At 37.1% G+C, this 17,098-nt stretch overlaps 1 protein-coding gene across 8 annotated transcripts in view; it reads right to left on the reverse strand.

Moving 5' to 3' along the window:
* SCAF11 (SR-related CTD associated factor 11) overlaps positions 1-17,098 on the reverse strand; it is a 78,731-nt gene that overhangs the window by 43,959 nt on the left and 17,674 nt on the right. For 3 of the 8 annotated variants that reach the window (XM_036250700.1, XM_036250699.1, XM_036250696.1), the window contains exons 1-2: positions 720-770; positions 68-137 (exon numbers count right to left, since the gene is read on the reverse strand). In XM_036250700.1, the coding sequence (XP_036106593.1) occupies positions 68-137; positions 720-752 (103 nt within the window). In that variant the 5' untranslated portion in view covers positions 753-770. Of the gene's footprint in view, positions 1-67; positions 142-719; positions 804-17,098 lie in introns of those variants that run through there. The other 5 variants (XM_036250709.1, XM_036250698.1, XM_036250697.1 and 2 more) reach the window with 4 other exon arrangements.

Here is a 17,098-nt window from a genome sequence, read left to right on the forward strand (position 1 = left end):
CTTAATTTGTGGTGTTCGGGGGGGTGGGGGTGGGGTCACACCAAAATGATGGATGACTATAACTTACAAATGTACAGTAGGATGGTCAGAGTATAAGTGCTTCTAAGGTTCTTCTGTTGACAGTGAAGATTAAAATACTAACTTTAGAAACAGAGAAAAATATCAATGCTATTTTTAAAACAAAACAAAATACAACATAAATAGAGAAAGTAGGAAGCCAAAATTTAAAAAGAAACAAGCTCATGGCCCTGGCTGGTTTGGTTCAGGAGTTAGAGTGTCAGCCCACAGACCAGAGTCCCAGGTTCAGTTCCCGCTAAGGGCAACGTACCTCAGTTGCAGATTGTCCCCAGCCCTAGTTGGGGTTGTGTGGGTGGCAGCCACTCAGTATGTCTCTCTCACATTGATGTTTCTCTCTCTCTCTCTTCCTCACTCTCTCCCTCCCACTCTATCTGAAGATAAATGCAAAAAAAGTCTTCAGGTGAGGATCAAAAAAAAGAAAAAAGCTCATGAAATAAAAAACCTTGATCAACAGAAAATGAGACATGGGAGGAGGGAAAAAATTGCACACTTCTTATTTAGGCAGCTTATTTCAGAATTTAAGAACAAAAATAAGTAAACGAAAAACTCCTTGTGTATTTTGAAATATTTACAAATGAACAGTTCGAAAACACTAAGTTTTGCTTTCAACATACAAGCTTTATAAATATATGAAAAGTTACCTTCCATATCTTCATACTCCTGATCTCCCACATTTAGGGTATAGAGAGTTTTCTTCTTCATTTCTCCTTGAAAAGGGGTTTCCTATAGGATGAATTATAATAGAGGTCTTTAACGTATGCCCTTTGCCAATAATATTAAAAGAGACTCAAAACTGTAAGAAATTATTTTACACGTAAAAGAACACAGTACAAGCCCATAAATTTTGTGGATAATCCAGTACACTTTTATACTCCTTGCCATCAAGCACACAGTCTTACTGAAAGGAAAAGCCTTATATAAGTATTAAGCAACAAAGATTAAATGATAATTGTGTGGTCAGACATAAATACAATTGGAGCTTAAGAAAAAAAGATCAATTTGGACTAGATTTTTCTTTAATCCTCATCCAAAGATATTTTTCCATTGATTTTCAGATAGAGTGGAGGAAGAGAGGGAGAGAGAGAGAAACATCCATGTAAGAGAGACACATCAAATGGTTGCCTTTTGCAAGATCCAACCAGGATCGGTGATCTAACCGCAACCGAGGTACATGCCCTTGACCAAAATGGAGCCCGAGACTCTTTGGTCCAGGGCCGACGCTCTAACCACTGAGCAAAACTGGTCAGGGATGGACTAAATTTTTCAATGAAGGTGACAGATTATATATGTTGAGCTCAAGGCAACAAAGGAGCAACATAGTATAAAAGAAAAAACAGCATTTAGCTAGACCAATCTGACAAGAACAAGAGTGAGTGCAAATGGGAGAGAGAGAGAACCAACTGAGGAAGGATCAGCATGTATGCCAAGAAGTTCATCCGAAAGATTACAATGAGGGGTAACAAAAGCAATCAGCAGAGCAATGTAAATCAAGTAGGGTTAGATTATAGAGGTATCTCTAATGGTTGACTGAGAAGTTTAAATTCAATCTTATAGATCCCCCTGAAGAAGACTGACATGATAAAAGTGATATAAATGATTCTTTTAAAAGAATGATCTGCCAGCAAAACACAGAATGAATTATAGTTGGGAAGATATTAGAAGCCCAAGATTTACATAGTAGGATAACTGTCTGTAAAGTGAACAGAAAAGCAAGAAATTAAAGAGCTGAAGAATTTCTGAGATTTGATGACTAAATAAATAAGGAGAAGGAATCAAAGATTATTCTGGCCTAGAGAACTAGAAATTTTCATTTTTCAATAAAGGTGAAAAGAGGTAAGTAAGAAACATGGAAACGGGAATTAATTGGTCAGTCACGGGGAACAAATGCTTGAGGTCAAATTGTTTTTTAAATCAACTCTTAGAATTCTTTCTCAAATTGAAGCAAGACATGATTGCAATGAACTATTCAAATACCTTTTGGATTATTTAGGCACAAGAAATCACCAATTTCATCCGTTATTCTCCCATAAGTATATTAAGTATTTTTTTAAATTAGTTTCCTAAATAATTTACACATGCTAGTTTCTACCTTAAAGAAATCTACTGGTCAGGAAAATTCTCTATTAGCTTAAATAAGAAAAAATGCAAAGGCCTGACTTTGATTCAAAAACCAACTGTAAAGTAGAAGATAAAAAAATTAGTAGCATATATAGGAATAATTTAAAGGTTTTAATGGACTAAAAATTCGAAATGAGTCAGGATTAGAGTTACTTAAAAAGAGTCAATTCAATCACAGCCTACCCTTAATAAAAGCAGAACGTCAAAAACAAGATGTTGCACTCAGCCTACATGTGCAACATCTGTTTTAGTGCTACTACTGTTCTTTAGAGACAAAATAATGAATGTCCAGGAAAGATGTCTAAATTAGTGACAGTCTTGGAAACCTTATCATATGCAGAAAGGTAAGGCAGTAAGAATGTTTAGCCTGAAAGAACCTAAAGATTAGGGAGAAGGTTAGCAGTTATCTTAAAATGGAGTAGGCTGTTCCGAAGGAAGGTAGAATAATCTATCAATGAAGGTTTTAAAAAAGAGGCTTAATGACATATTGTGAGATTTTTTTTAAATTCAAAGACTTTATTGAGTGCTAGAGAGATACTATTAGGCAATGCCCTAAGTACATAACTGATTAAGATAGAAATTCCTGCCTTTATATTCTAGTGGGGGAGATAAAATAAACAAAGTAAAATATCTGGTGTGTTAAATGTTGAGAAGTGCTGTGGAGAAAAATAAAACAACACAATTATTTTTAAAAGCCATACAATTAGCATGGTTAAGAAGTGAGAAAGTGGAGAAGCTGTTATTTTACACAGTGCTTAGAAAAAAGCCTTTCTGATAAAGTGACACGTGAATTAACTATCTGAAAGAAGCAAGGGAGAATTATGTGGGTATCTAGAGGAACTGTATTCTAGGCAAAATAACAGCCAATATGAAAGTCCAAAGGCAGAGTAGAGGAACAAGAAACAAAAAGAATTTAATGTAGTTAGAATAGAGTGAAAGAGAGGAAAAGTAGATGATAGAGAGGTAATAGAATTTAAAATCATGCAACACCTTAAAGACTAAGGTAAATACACTTGTTTCTTTGAATGAGACAGGCCTGTAGAAGATTTTAAGCAGAAGTGGCAAAGGGAAAAGTAGAGGCCAGCAAAGAGATTACTGCAATAATCCAGAGGGGACATGACAATGGCTTTTATACCAGTAGCAAGGGTGATGAAAAGTACTGAGATTCCAGCTGTGTTTTCAAACTACAGCCATAAAGATTTCCTGATAAGATCAAGTGTGGGATATGTGTTAGAGAGCAAGAGTCCAGGATAATTTTGAAGTATTCTGATCTGAGCAACTAGAAATGATGGACTTGCTGAGACAGAAGATTACTTTAAAAATATTCAGATAGTCGCCCTGGCCAGTTTGGCTCAGTGGTTAGAGCGTCGGCCTGCAGTTAGGAGAGACCCGGGTTCGGTTCCCGCTAAGGGCACGTACTTCGGTTGCAGTTTGTACCCAGCCCTGGTTGGTCGTGCAGGTGGCAGCCACTCGATGTGTCCCTTCATGTTGATGTTTCTCTCTCTCTCCCCCTTCCTCTCTCTCCCTCCCACTCTATCTGTCCAAAAAATGGAAAAATATCCTCGGGTGAGGATTTAAAAAAAAAAAAAAATTCAGATAGTCATAGGTTACTCTACTTGATATTCACTCAGAAAGACAGTATCAGTATCACCTGGGAACTTGTTACAACTACAGGTACTGCCCCAGACCTAGTGAATAAGAATCCGCATTTATCAAGATCTGTATATGACTCATATGTACATTGAAGCCTAGGAAACACTGCTCTAGACAACTTCTCAATTTAATGGATTTTAAAGTCATACTGTGTTCCTGTAATGATCTATAATTGAGCTAATTCTTTATCTGGGGAAAGTTTGTAAGTGAGAGTAATTCTTTATCTGGGGAAAGCCATACTATATAACCTCTCCCCCATTATCCTAAATATCTAAAAATAATATATTTAAGTTGGAGTTAATTCAATGTGGTAAAATGTCAATTTGAAAATTAACAATATTTTTTTAATCTAGGAAGTTTTCAGAAGATGTAATATACCACTCTTTCATACAGCTAAATAATTTATGTCCTATTGACTAGTTTAATCTACACATTTTTCACATTTCTTCCCTTAAGAATAGTAAGATTAGCCCTGGCTGGGTGTCTCAGTTGGTAAGCATTATCCAGATACACCAAAGTTGTGGGTTCAATGCCTGGTCAGGGCACAAACAAGAATCAACAAATGAATGCAAAAATAAGTAGAACAACAAACTATTGTTTGTCTCTCTCTCTCTCAAATAAATAAAATTTTTAAAGGAAAAACTTGTATGGCCAGTGTGGCTCAGTGGATCGAGCCTTGTCCCATGGACTGAGAGGTCCTGGTTCAATTCCCAGTCAGGGCACATGCTCTGGTTGCAGGCTTGATCCCTGGCAGGGGGCATGCAGGAAGCAGCCAATTGATGTTTCTCTCTCACATTGATATTTCTCTCTCTCCCTCCCTTCCTCTCTCTTTCAAAAAATCAATACAACATATTAAAAAAAAAGGAAAATCTTAATGTACTCTAAAAAAAAGAATATTAAGCTTATAGTATTCATAGATTAATATATAAACTAATTTATAATATATATTTTACAATAAATAGTGTTCTCTATTTTAACTCATGTGATGAAATACATAAGTAATAGTTTATCACCTCAATCAAGTTACATTTGCCTTTCCTTATCTTTTAGAAATCTGCTTAAAAACCTGTTGGAGTATTTCAAATTTTTAGAAATTTTGTGCTGCTTCTGGAACATTTCATGCATTAACTGTTTCCAGCCCTAAAAATAATTATGCCACATTACCAATTTATTCATTTAAAATGATAGAGTCTTAGCATTTCATTAGATTAGTCATAAGCTTCAGTTCTACAACTTGCAACTTGTTCATGTTTATCTCTTCTAGCTACCTGGACTCCACTTTATAATCTAAGAATCCAGTGTTTTTAATACCAGTTTTGCTTTGAACTTCCAGTAACAGGAACATAGGAATACAATACAGATTCATGGTTCTAGGCAGTAATTTGTGGTCCATAAAAGACCTAAGAAACAAGCTGTGCATGTCCAGGACTATCCTTCTTTGTGGTTTCTGGAAAAGTTATTTATAACCTGATTTCATGATTAACTATTTATGACTCTATTACTGGAAGTCATAGTCTACCTAGACTACTTATTAGCCCTACTAATAAGTTCTGTAAGTTAATGATCAGTCAAAATGAATTTTCTTTTAATTTTGGTTTACCACAAATAAATTTCTAAGAACGGATGTTCACTGTAGATTTTAGGTAAACTCTGTTTACTTTTCAGATGATTTAATTTGCAAATTTCAATCTTTTTTTTTTTTTTTAATCCTCACCCGAGGATATTTTTTCCATTTTTTGTACAGATAGAGTGGGAGGGAGAGAGAGGAAGGAAGAGAGAGAAACATCGACGTGAAGGGACACATCGAGTGGCTGCCACCCACACGACCAACCAGGGCTGGGGACAAACTGCAACCGAAGTATGTGCCCTTAGTGGGAACCGAACCCGGGTCTCTCCAGACCGCAGGCTGACGCTCTAACCACTGAGCCAAACTGGCCAGGGCGCAAATTTCAATCTTTAATGTCTCTTCCCAGGTTCTACCTTTCCAAGCTGAAATATCTTTTAAATCTACTATCCCTAATATAATGATCTTAAAGTACTTCTACCTTCCAGGTTGCCCTTTTCCATTGCCTCTGTTATGTATTGGAAATACTATTTCAAATATATTCATAAAACAATTGGGAAGAATGAATGACCTAACCTTAAAATTTTATTTATCACAATAGTTACCAACTTTTAGAATGTGAAATGAAAAAAAAAAAAACACTGACATAAAATGGTTTTCAGGACCTAACACTCATTTTCTCATACAAACCCTGGAATACATGGAAATGAGAGTCCCAGGCCAGCCATTATAGTGCATTCAGGTAACAGTAGTATATTAAGACAGCAGTGCTGCCCAATAGAGAACTGTTCTATCAAGCACTTGAAATGTGGCAAGAACTAAATTTTTAATTTTATTTAAGTTTTAAGTAATTTAAGTAGTCCAATGTGGCTATACTGTATTGAACAACGCAACTCTAGAATGTAACTACCATCCTCTATAAAAGAAAATTGCTTCAAGTTATACCGGCAATACTAACAATGTATTTTCTAGTAATATTTTGATAAAAGGGTTTAATCAGATCCTTTGGATACAAAGAAAGAGGGACATATAACTGGCCAGGAGGAAGTTTAATTCTATTTCCCACCCCATTCCCAAACTCAATCCTGTCATTACAGACTCTACCAGAGAAAGACACTGATGTGATAAATGAGAGCCAGGGTTGAATGAAAGGGATACTGGTAAAAAGAGCCGTCTGTCACTATGCTGAAAACAGTTAAGCCAATAACAAAGCACAATTCATAAACATGCTAAATACTATATTGATTTGTATGTCTAAAGTACCCAGAGAATCCACAGTGACTCTCAGAACCTCTCATGGACAGTCTACTCCTCTTTATGCTGCTGCTTCTGTTTTTTTTTAATCCTCACCTGAGGATATTCTTTCCATTGAATTCTAGATAGAGTGGGAGGGATGAAGGGGCAGAGGGAGAGAGAGAGAGAAACATCGATGTGAGAGAGACATCAATTGGTTGCCTACCACACAACTGAACCTGAAACCAAGGTACGTGCTCTTGACCAGGAACCAAACCTGACTCTACTGTTCAAGGGCTGATGCTCTAACTGCTGAGCCAAATTGGCCAAGGCTATTCCTCTTTATTCTTTTTTAAATTTTTCCCCCTTTATTGATTTTAGAGAGAGAGGAAGTGAGAGGGAGAGAAAGATAGAAATATCGATGAGAGAGAACAACTGGCCACCTCCTGCCTGCCCCACATTGGGGATCGGGCCCACAACCTGGGCATGTGCCCTGACCAGGAATCGAACCAGCGACCTCTTGGTGCATGCTCAGCCGCTGAGCCACACCAGCCAGACTCCTATTTATTCTTTATTTCCAATCCTCTATCCAAGATAAATTGGTCCCCAAATTCAACCCTCCATCCAAAAAAATTCAGTTAACAATGAGGGGGCATTCAGTAAGGTATCCTGAGTGATGTATTTCAGTGATTAGTGACTTGGGCAAACTTGTGCTTGTGACATTGTCTAGCAATAATAACTATTCAAATGTTAACCATTAATATTAATGCAGGATCTTTCATCCCAACCCCAGTCTTAAAACCCTTGGGGAAACCATAAAAAAGGCTATTTTTTAATGATGTATAGGGAGGGATTCTCTCTATTATTATAGGCTAGTAGTAAAAAAACTGGCTGAGTATTTTTTTAATGTGTTTTATTGATTTTTTTGAGAGAGACAGAAACATCGATGTGAGAGAAACATCGATCAACTGCTTCCTGCACGCCCCCTACTGGGGATCCAGCCCGCAACCCAGGCATGTGCCCTGATTGGGAAAGGAAGCAGGACCTCTCAGTTCATGGGATGACACACAATCTACTGAGCCACACCAGCCGGGCTGGCTGTTTTTAGAAATAAAATTTTGTTGAAGCACAGCCATGCTTATTCCTTTACATACTGCCTATGGCTGCTTTTGCAGTACATGACAAAACTGCATAAATGCAACAGAAACCATACACTCTGCAAAGTCTAAAATAATTACAATCTGGCCTATTTTTTAAAAAGTTTGCCAACCCTATTAAAGATGATGGAAGATTCCCTAGTTTGGTGATATGGTACAGTCTCTCATTACAGAGGGCTCCCCAACCTTTCTTAAATATAGGCATTTATCTACATTTATATTCAACCTGTACTCTGGCACAACAGCTACTTATTACACATCTGAGTCAATGGTTCTGCAATGTAGGCTTTGATTTCCTTTAAAACTCCCTTGAAGGCTATGTAATTTTGTTGATTTATCTACATTTATTTGATCATTCTGGATTAAACTATCATGAATATTTGCTCTACTGCCATCAACTTGTTTACATCACAGTAAGGTTAAGGCAATTAACTCCTTCAGCTTGATAGTTATTTCCTTTCCAGCTTCTTTGCTACATAAATCAACTGACTAATGCTTCTGATATGTCACTGCTGATTTTTTAATCCCTAGGAGAATGCTCCCAAAGTATTTTTTCTTACCTTTTCCACCTCAGAACAATTTTGTCAGACTTTGTATGTAGACTTCTTTAAATGGGCTATTCTGGCCCTGGCCAGTTTGGCTCAGCGGTTAGAGCGTCGGCCTGCGGTCTGGAGAGACCCGGGTTCGGTTCCTGCTAAGGGCACGTACTTCGGTTGCAGTTTGTCCCCAGCCTGGTTGGTCGTGCGGGTGGCAGCCACTCGATGTGTCCCTTCATGTCGATGTTTCTCTCTCTCTCTCCCTTCCTCACTCTCCCTCCCACTCTATCTGTACAGAAAATGGAAAAAAATCCTCGGGTGAGGATAAAATAAATAAATAAAAATAAATAAATAAATAAATAAATGGGCTATTCTGACATGTTTTGATTTAGAATATCCTTCATCTTCAGGTTTGGTGCTGGAGCTTTAATACTAGTATTTTTCATACGGAGACAGGAATATTCCTTTAGCACAGGGTTTAGAAAAACTCTCTAGGTTCAAACCTCACCCAGTCTGTCACTAGCTGTGACCTTAATCTCTTTAAAGCCTGTTTTCTCATGTATGATATAGTAGTAACCACTTCAGTCATTATAAAGGTTAAACTACATAATCACATAATCCATTTAAAGTGCTTAACACAAAAGAAGTATTCAACTAGCACACATGCACAAACACATGAAAACTTCCCCACTTCTAATGGATTTTAGGTATCATGATCAATCTATATGACTCCAAGAAAGGTTTGCATTATTAAAAAAAGAAAATGCCTGTATTTCAAAGAATATCCACATGTAGAAAAAATGGTATGAGTAAAGAGTTCACAGCCCAGCCGGTGTGGCTCAGTGGTTGAGCTATGACCCATGCACCAAGAGGTCACTGGTCAGGCATATGCTCAGGTTGTGAGCCTGATCCCCAGTGGGGGGCATGCAGGAGGCGGTCAATCAATGTTTTCTCTCATCGATGTTTCTCTCTCCCTCTCCCTCCCCCTCTCTCAAAAAGCAAAAAAAAAAAATTTTTTTTTTAAAGAGTTCACAAAATTTAAACTGTCAAATAGATTTTCAAACAGATCTTACAATATAAACATAAATAAGTTCTTTATTTTACACGAATAATATTTATCAAGATTCTGGTTTATCTAGAAATAATGTTGAACCAAGACACAAAATCTAGGATTAAAAAGTAAATAATACTAAGATTTTTGTATCCTATTTTCTACTTTATAAAAAGTTATAGGAGATAAATCGGTATATAGCGCTAATATATGGCAACTCCAGCAAAAAGAGAGAGAGAGAGAGAGAGGTAAAGCTATAACCACAATACATAGGTCAGCAGTTCTCAACCTGTGGGTTGTGACCCCTTTGGGGGTCTAACGACCCTTTCATAGGGTTCGCCTAAGACCATCGGAAAACACATATTTCTGATGGCAATTCATAACAGTAGCAAAATTACAGTTATGAAGTAGCAACAAAAATAATTTTATGGTTGGGGGTCAGCACATGAGGAACTGTATTAAAGGGTCGCAGCATTAGGAAGGTTTAGAACCACTGCTGTAGGTGGTACCTAAGAGTGTCATTCATTCATTCACTCATTTTCTAAGGGTATAGTTTAAAATGTTAAATAAGTATACAAATATTCAGAAGCCTTTTTACCCTTAAGATTCTTCAGGATGAGCAGTCAGGTAGTCAGTTTATATCAAACTAGTTTGAGGAGGGAATTAGGAAAATTAGTCCCATTTAACTTCACTTTCACTCAGCTACTCCTGTATTTAACTTGAGTTCAGAAGGAAACGAGAACAGGAAAGTATAAAGAAATGACTTATTCCAGAAGGCCCCTGGATGTGAGAACAATTTTTTTAGAAAGTAAGACAAGTAAGACAAAGTAAGACAAAGTATTTTGACATAGTGACTACATGCCTTCAAATATTAAGACACACATAGGTGCTGAAGCCAACAATAATAAAAACACTTTATTCAGTGAGGGAGAGGCACAAGAAGTCACTTTCAGCATAGAGGGAAAAGTCAATTAAAAACAAAGTAACATAAAATCAGAAAAAAATTTATCCCAAAAAATAGACAGGTACATAGCACCAAAGAAGGCAATTAACACACACACACACACACACACAGGCAAACACCCCAGAAATTCAACAACTGCTAGAATTTAAATTATTTCCTGAACTACAGATTTTTTTTTTACCCTCACCCGAGAACATATTTTGCATTTATCATCAGATAGAGCAGGAGCAAGGGAGAAACATCGATGTAAGAGAGACAGTTGAATGGTTGCCACCCACACGACCCCAACCAGGGCCTGGGACAAACTGCAATCGAGGTACTTGCCCTTAGTGGGAACCAAACACAGGACTCTCTGGTCCGCGAGCTGACATTAACCGCTGAGCCAAACTGGCCAGGGCTGAACTAAAGATCTTAAGTATCCTTAACCAGTCATTACTTTTCTTTATCCAAACAGGCTCTACACCAGACTCCCCACATTTCTACAGCCTGTTTCTTATTTACTCATTCAATAAATAGTCTGTTTCCCTATTTTCTAGGTACCACTAGGCCTTAAGCACTGACAAACCTGACAAAAACAAAAACCAACAATTACATTACAGTATAGCAGGTATAGTTATGGGGTTAAGCACAAGATATCACAAAAGTACAAAATGAACACCAAATCCTTTCAAGATATGTGTTTAGTAAAAAAGGCCAAATGGATTAAAATTGTGTTTTTTGCCCAGCCGGTTTGGCTCAGTGGTTGAGCATCGACCCATGCACCAAGAGTTCACCGGTTTGATTCCAGGGCACATGCCCAGGTTGTGGGCCAAATCCCCAGTGAGGGGCATGCAGGAGGCGGCCAATTGATGTTCTCTGTCACCGATGTTTCTATCTCCCTCTCCCTCTCCCTTCCTCTCTCTCTAAACATCGATAAAGAAAAAAGAAGTGTTTTTCTAACTACATACCCCCACCCCATTAAGGCATTTCAAGCTTTAAAAGACTTAGAACTGGAACTGTCAATTTTAACATAATAGTGAGGACTTTAATTTTCAAAAAAAAAAAAAGGAAGGATACATGTAAATGATAGCACACAGATCAGTTGATTTTCTGGCCATTTTAGATCTCTGCTATGCAAATGACCAGTAGACAAATGTGCCTGACTCCACATCATAAAGGCCTCTAGACAGAAAAAGCTTTTCAGACTAATCAGTGAACATATTTATTGGTGGAGAGAAGTATCTTATCTCTTTATCCAAGTTTTAAAAATAGTATATTTTCACAAAGTATCTGAGTATATTATCTAACTGAACACCATGAATGAAAAAAAAAACAACACATAGGTCTTATAATAAACAAAATGTCCTTTCAAGATGCCAAGTTTGCCCTGGCCGATTTGGCTCAGCGGTTGGAGCATTGGCCTGCAGACCAGAGAGTCCTGGGTTTGGTTCCTGCTATGGGCACGTACCAACAACAACAACAACAAAAAGCCAAGTTCTCTATTCATGATCACAGAAGCTACATATTTTTCAACATCACATTTTTTCAGTTAAAAATAAAGATCTTAATCAGAAAATAAAATGGAGAACCAGTAAATTAGGATATCTATTTATAAAAACAGCAAGAAAATTTTTACTTCTACCAATATTTTCATTACACCCAACTTTATAACTACCAATCAATAACAAAAGTGAAATGGGTATGAAACTCAGAATTTCATTTTTTGTTTTAATGGAATCATTTACATGCTGCTAAGGCCTCAACATTTGTGTCCTCCCACCCACCCAATTCATACATTGAAATCCTAAACCATAATGGTAATAGTAAGTGGGGCCTTTGGGAAGTGCTTAAAAGTCATGTGGGTGGAACCCTCATAAATGGGATTCATGCCTTATAAAAGAAGCTCCAGAGATCCCTAGCCCTGCCCCTTCCACCATGAGAAGATGCAAAGGAAAGTCAGCGTCCCACAAGACAGCCTTCACCCAACCATGCTGGCACCCTGATCTTGAACTTCCATCTTCCAGAACTGTGACAAATTCATTTCTGTTGTTTATAAACTACTCAGTTTGCAGTCCTGTTAAGCAGCCCGAACAGACCATGCTCTGTTTTCAGTTACTATTGCAGTCCTTGGAAATACTTTCTAGTTCAGTTTGTATAGATTATCAGTGATTTGACTGCCTGTCAGCAGCTGATCAATAACAGAAATTTCTAGGAATGTTTCATATTCAATTCCTTCATTCTGGAGCTATCCAGAAAAAGGCTTGTTTTCCAAGCACCATTCACTGATAAAGAAATAATCTCATATATTGCTCCTTACCAGGTAAACTGAAAACAAAGGAAATGAAATCACCCACACTTATAGGCCTTATAATAAAAAAATCAGCCTCACATGCTTCAGATGGTCTCTAAAATTCTTGCGTAGTGTATGCAATAGCAACTGAGTAGCAAGTGTCCACAAAGCATACTATGCTCTATGATGATCAGGAACCTAACTATTGAAACAAATCATTTTTTAAAGGTTAAAATTAATAAAAAATAAAAAATTTCCAAAGTAAAAGGCAAGTCAAGCCTCAGGCAGAAATCAGCAATTAAACTGAAAATAAAAGCTTTTCAATGTAATATAATTATGGAAAATTAGAGTTCATAAAAATTATGCTCTAAAGGCAAAATTAATTTTTCTAATGTAAAATCATCTCCTCAACAGGGTTTGCACTGTTACACATGGCAGGATCACATATACAGTGTGGCGCAAAAGTAGCTTTGTAGTTGTTTGTATGGGAAATAATACAATAATTAATAAATAATAATACACGAATAAACTCTGTTTCACGTACTCAAAACTGTACACCTACTTTTGCCACACCCTGTATGTTGAAAAAAGGATAGAATTGGCAAATTATATTTAACTATGAAATAAGAAGATTCAAGTTGCCATTACATTATAAAATTGAACGTAATATTGAATAAAGTGAGACTGGGGAGCTCAAGTTCAGGGTAGAGTAAACACATTCCACCTTGTTATCCTCACTGAAAATATTTAAAAAACAGACAAATTAAATGGAGCAGCTAATTGAAAATTCAAAAGTTAATAATAGCAGGTGGATTGGGGAAGAGCCCAGAATCTGATATTTTATCAAACTTGCAGTGGGTTTCTAATTTTTTCCCATCCAGTCGTGTCCCAGCTTGGGCTTAATAGAGCTCAAAACCTGGAAAGTTGCCACTGATAACAACAAAGATAGAGTGAGAGCTCTAGAAAAAGCCTTCTGGCTCTATCCACGGTGTGGAAAATGGTACTTATAATACTCAGAAAAAGTGAGGGAAATCAATCTCTCTTTTTCCTCTGTTCTTCATTCCACATGTCCCAGTTCCCAGGTAAGCCTATGATGGTAATGGCTAGAAGAGTGGCAAACAACAAGATCAGCAGGAGCCTAAAATTCCAAGGGAGAGGGATGAACCGTCCTCATGGACTGAAGCAATTCTTCTGGCCTAATCTCACTGATTTTTTTTCTCCTGTTCTCCTGTCACTTGGCTCCATATGCAACTGTGGAAAGTACATACCATAGTGGAGTAAATGAAGACCAAGCTTTCTAGTCAGAGGACAGAAAAGAGGGCCCCAGCAATCTAGAAAATACCATGGATATAACAGAGAAGAAAGAGCTTAAGAAAGTAACTCCTAGCCTAAACTCCTAGCGTACCCCCTGAACTGTGCATATATAGATTTAACCATAAGCAACATATCATAGATTCTGAAAACTAAAATATAGGAATAACCTCATGCAGGTTACAGATTGGCTGCTGAGTAGCGCACATATGGAAAAAATCCAAATAGCACTGCAAAAGTTTTGAAAACAGAACTAAGATTAAAACCACAACCTACAGAAAAATGTTAGACCTTGTAGCCTCAACCTAACTGCATGTCAAGACAAAAATATGATTATTCAGCCCTGGCCAGTTTGGCTCTGCGGTTGGAGCGTCGGCCTGTGGATCAATGAGTCACGTGTTAGGTTCCAGTAAAGGGCACGTGCCTCGGTTGCAGTTCATCCCCAGCCATGGTCAGGTCGTACGGGAGGCAACCAGTCGATGTGGCTCTATCACATTGATGTTTGTCTCTGTCTCTTTCTCTCTCCCTCCTCTCCTACTCTATCTAATGATAAATAGAAAACTACCCTCGGGTGAGGAATTAAAAAAAAAAAAACCACTTGTAGCATTTAAACAAGACACTAAGTTTCATAATATAATGCTTAAAATGTCCAAAAAACAATCCGAAATTGCTTGGCATAGAGAGAACAAGGAAAATCTCAAACTCATGGAGGAAAATACAACCAAAAGAAACCAACACCAAGACGACACAGGTATTAGAGCACTAGGTGAATTATCTGACAAAGATTTTAAAGCAGGTATAAAAATGCTCCACAACAAGAGCAAATACTCCTAAAACAAGTGGAAAGCTAGAAAAATCACAACAAAGAAATAGAAGATAAAAGGAAGTAGCAAATAGACATTTTAAAACTGAAAAATATGTGAAATAGAAAACATACTAACAGACTCAACAGCAGAACAGAAAGTCAGTGAACTTGAAGACAGATTCATATTTCTATGACTCAATCTGAACAGTAGAGAGAAAAAATATTTAAAAAAAATTATTAGTGCCTGGCCAGTGTGGCTCAGTAGATTGAGCTTTGTTTTGTCCCATGGACCAAGCAGTCCCAGTTCAATTCCTGATCAGGGCACAGCCCAGACTGCAGGCTCGATCCCCAGTAGGGAGTTTACAGGAGGCAGCCAATCTATGTTTCGCGTTCACATCGACATTTCTATATATCTCTCTCTCTCTCCCTTAAAAATCAATAAAAACATATTTTAAAAAATTATTAGTGCTCTAGCTGGCATGGCTCAGTTGGCTGAGCATCACACAATGCACTGGAAGGTCGCCGGTTGGATTTCCTGTCAGGGTATGGGTTGCAGGCTCAATCTGCAGTAGAGGGTGTGCAAGAGACTGTTGATCAAGGTTTCTCTTTACGTTGACATATCTCTCTCTCACACACGCACGCTCTCAATTTTAAAAATAAATATAAATAAATAAAAATAATGGAAATAATTATTAGTGCCCCCAGGGATACCAAAATCCTATCATTCATGTCAAGAGCCCAAGAAGGAGACGAAAATGAGTAGAGTGGGAGGGATAGGGGAAGAAGAAAGAGGAGGAGGAAACAACAGTAAAAACAACGACAGCTAGAAATGTCACAAATTTTGTGTAAGACATAAATCTATAGATTCAAGAAGCTCACAAATCCCAAACAGGGTATTGCCAGTGAAATCCATGCCTCAACACATCACAAACTGCTGAAAATTAGAAAAAAAATCTTGCAAGCAGACTGAAAAAACAATGTATTATACTCATGAGGGGGAAGGCAGGTTAATTATTTGAGTAACTCTTGATTTCTCATCACAAACTATGTATGCTAGAAGAAAGTGGAACAACATTCTTAAGTGCTAAAACAGAAAAGAACTATAACCTAGAATCCTAAATTTAGTGAAATTTTCCTTAAGGAATAAATATGAAATAAAAGACATTCTCAGTTGAAGGAAAACCATAAGATTAGTTGCCAGCTCTAAAAGAACTGCTAAATGAAGTTATTTTTTAAGGAAATGGTACATGAAGAATAGAAAAGCCAAAAGAAGCGGTAAATACGTGAGTAAATATAATTAACTATTCTGCTCTTGAATTCTTTAAAATATGATTGGTAATTAAAAGCAAATATTATAACACTTTCTAATAGGGTATCCAATACATGCAAATATAACACAAGACAATTACAACATAAAGGGGGAGGGGAAAGGGACCTATATGGTGGTAAGATTTCTATATTTCACTTAAAATTGTCAAATATTAATTTTAAGATGAAAAAATATATATACATAAAATAATCCCCTAGGGCAACCACTAAAATGTTACATACAGGCAAAAACACAATTAAAATGGAATATTAAAAAATGTTCAAATAACCCAAAGAAAGAGGTTACAGAACAAAACCAGAGGGAACAAGCAGAAAATAAAATGGTAAATCTAGTCCTGGCCGGTTTGGCTCGGCAGTTACAGCATGGACCCATGAACCAAAGAGTCTCGGGTTCAATCCAGTCAAGGGTATGTACCTTGGTTGTGATTCAATTCCAGGCCTTGGTCAAGGTCGTGCGAGAGGAAGCCAATAGATGTGTCTTTTTCACATCGATGTTTCTCTCTCTCTCCCCCTTCCTCCCTGTACCTCCCTCCATCCCATTCTATCTGAAAAACCAATGGGAAAATATCCTCAGGTGAGGATTTTAAAAAAGGTAAATCTAAACCCATAAGTATCAATAATTAAAATATATAAGTCGCAGTGAAAGCATTATAGCACTACAGAACTTACATCAGAAAAAGTCTCAAATCAATGACCTGAACTTCTACCTTCAGAAACCAAAAAGCAAAATATATACAAAGCAGGCAGAAGGAAGAAAACAGAGCAGAAATCAATGAAACTGAAAACAGAAAAATAGACAAAAATCAATGAAACCAAAAGCTCTTTCTCTGAAAAGATCAATAAAATGTAAATTTCTAGCAAGACTGATTAAGCAGAATACCATTGAACAGCCCGAGCAGTATTTTTTTTTTTTTTTTTTTCCGAGCAGTATTTAAGGAAACTGAATTTATGGTTAAAAGTCTTCCAAAATGGAAATTTCCAGGCCCAAATAATTTCCCTGGTGAGTTTTACTAAACATTTAAAGAAGAAA

The sequence above is a fragment of the Molossus molossus genome, unplaced genomic scaffold (genome assembly GCF_014108415.1).
Source record: "Molossus molossus isolate mMolMol1 unplaced genomic scaffold, mMolMol1.p scaffold_m16_p_10, whole genome shotgun sequence".
Classification (NCBI taxonomy): Eukaryota; Metazoa; Chordata; class Mammalia; order Chiroptera; family Molossidae; genus Molossus; species Molossus molossus.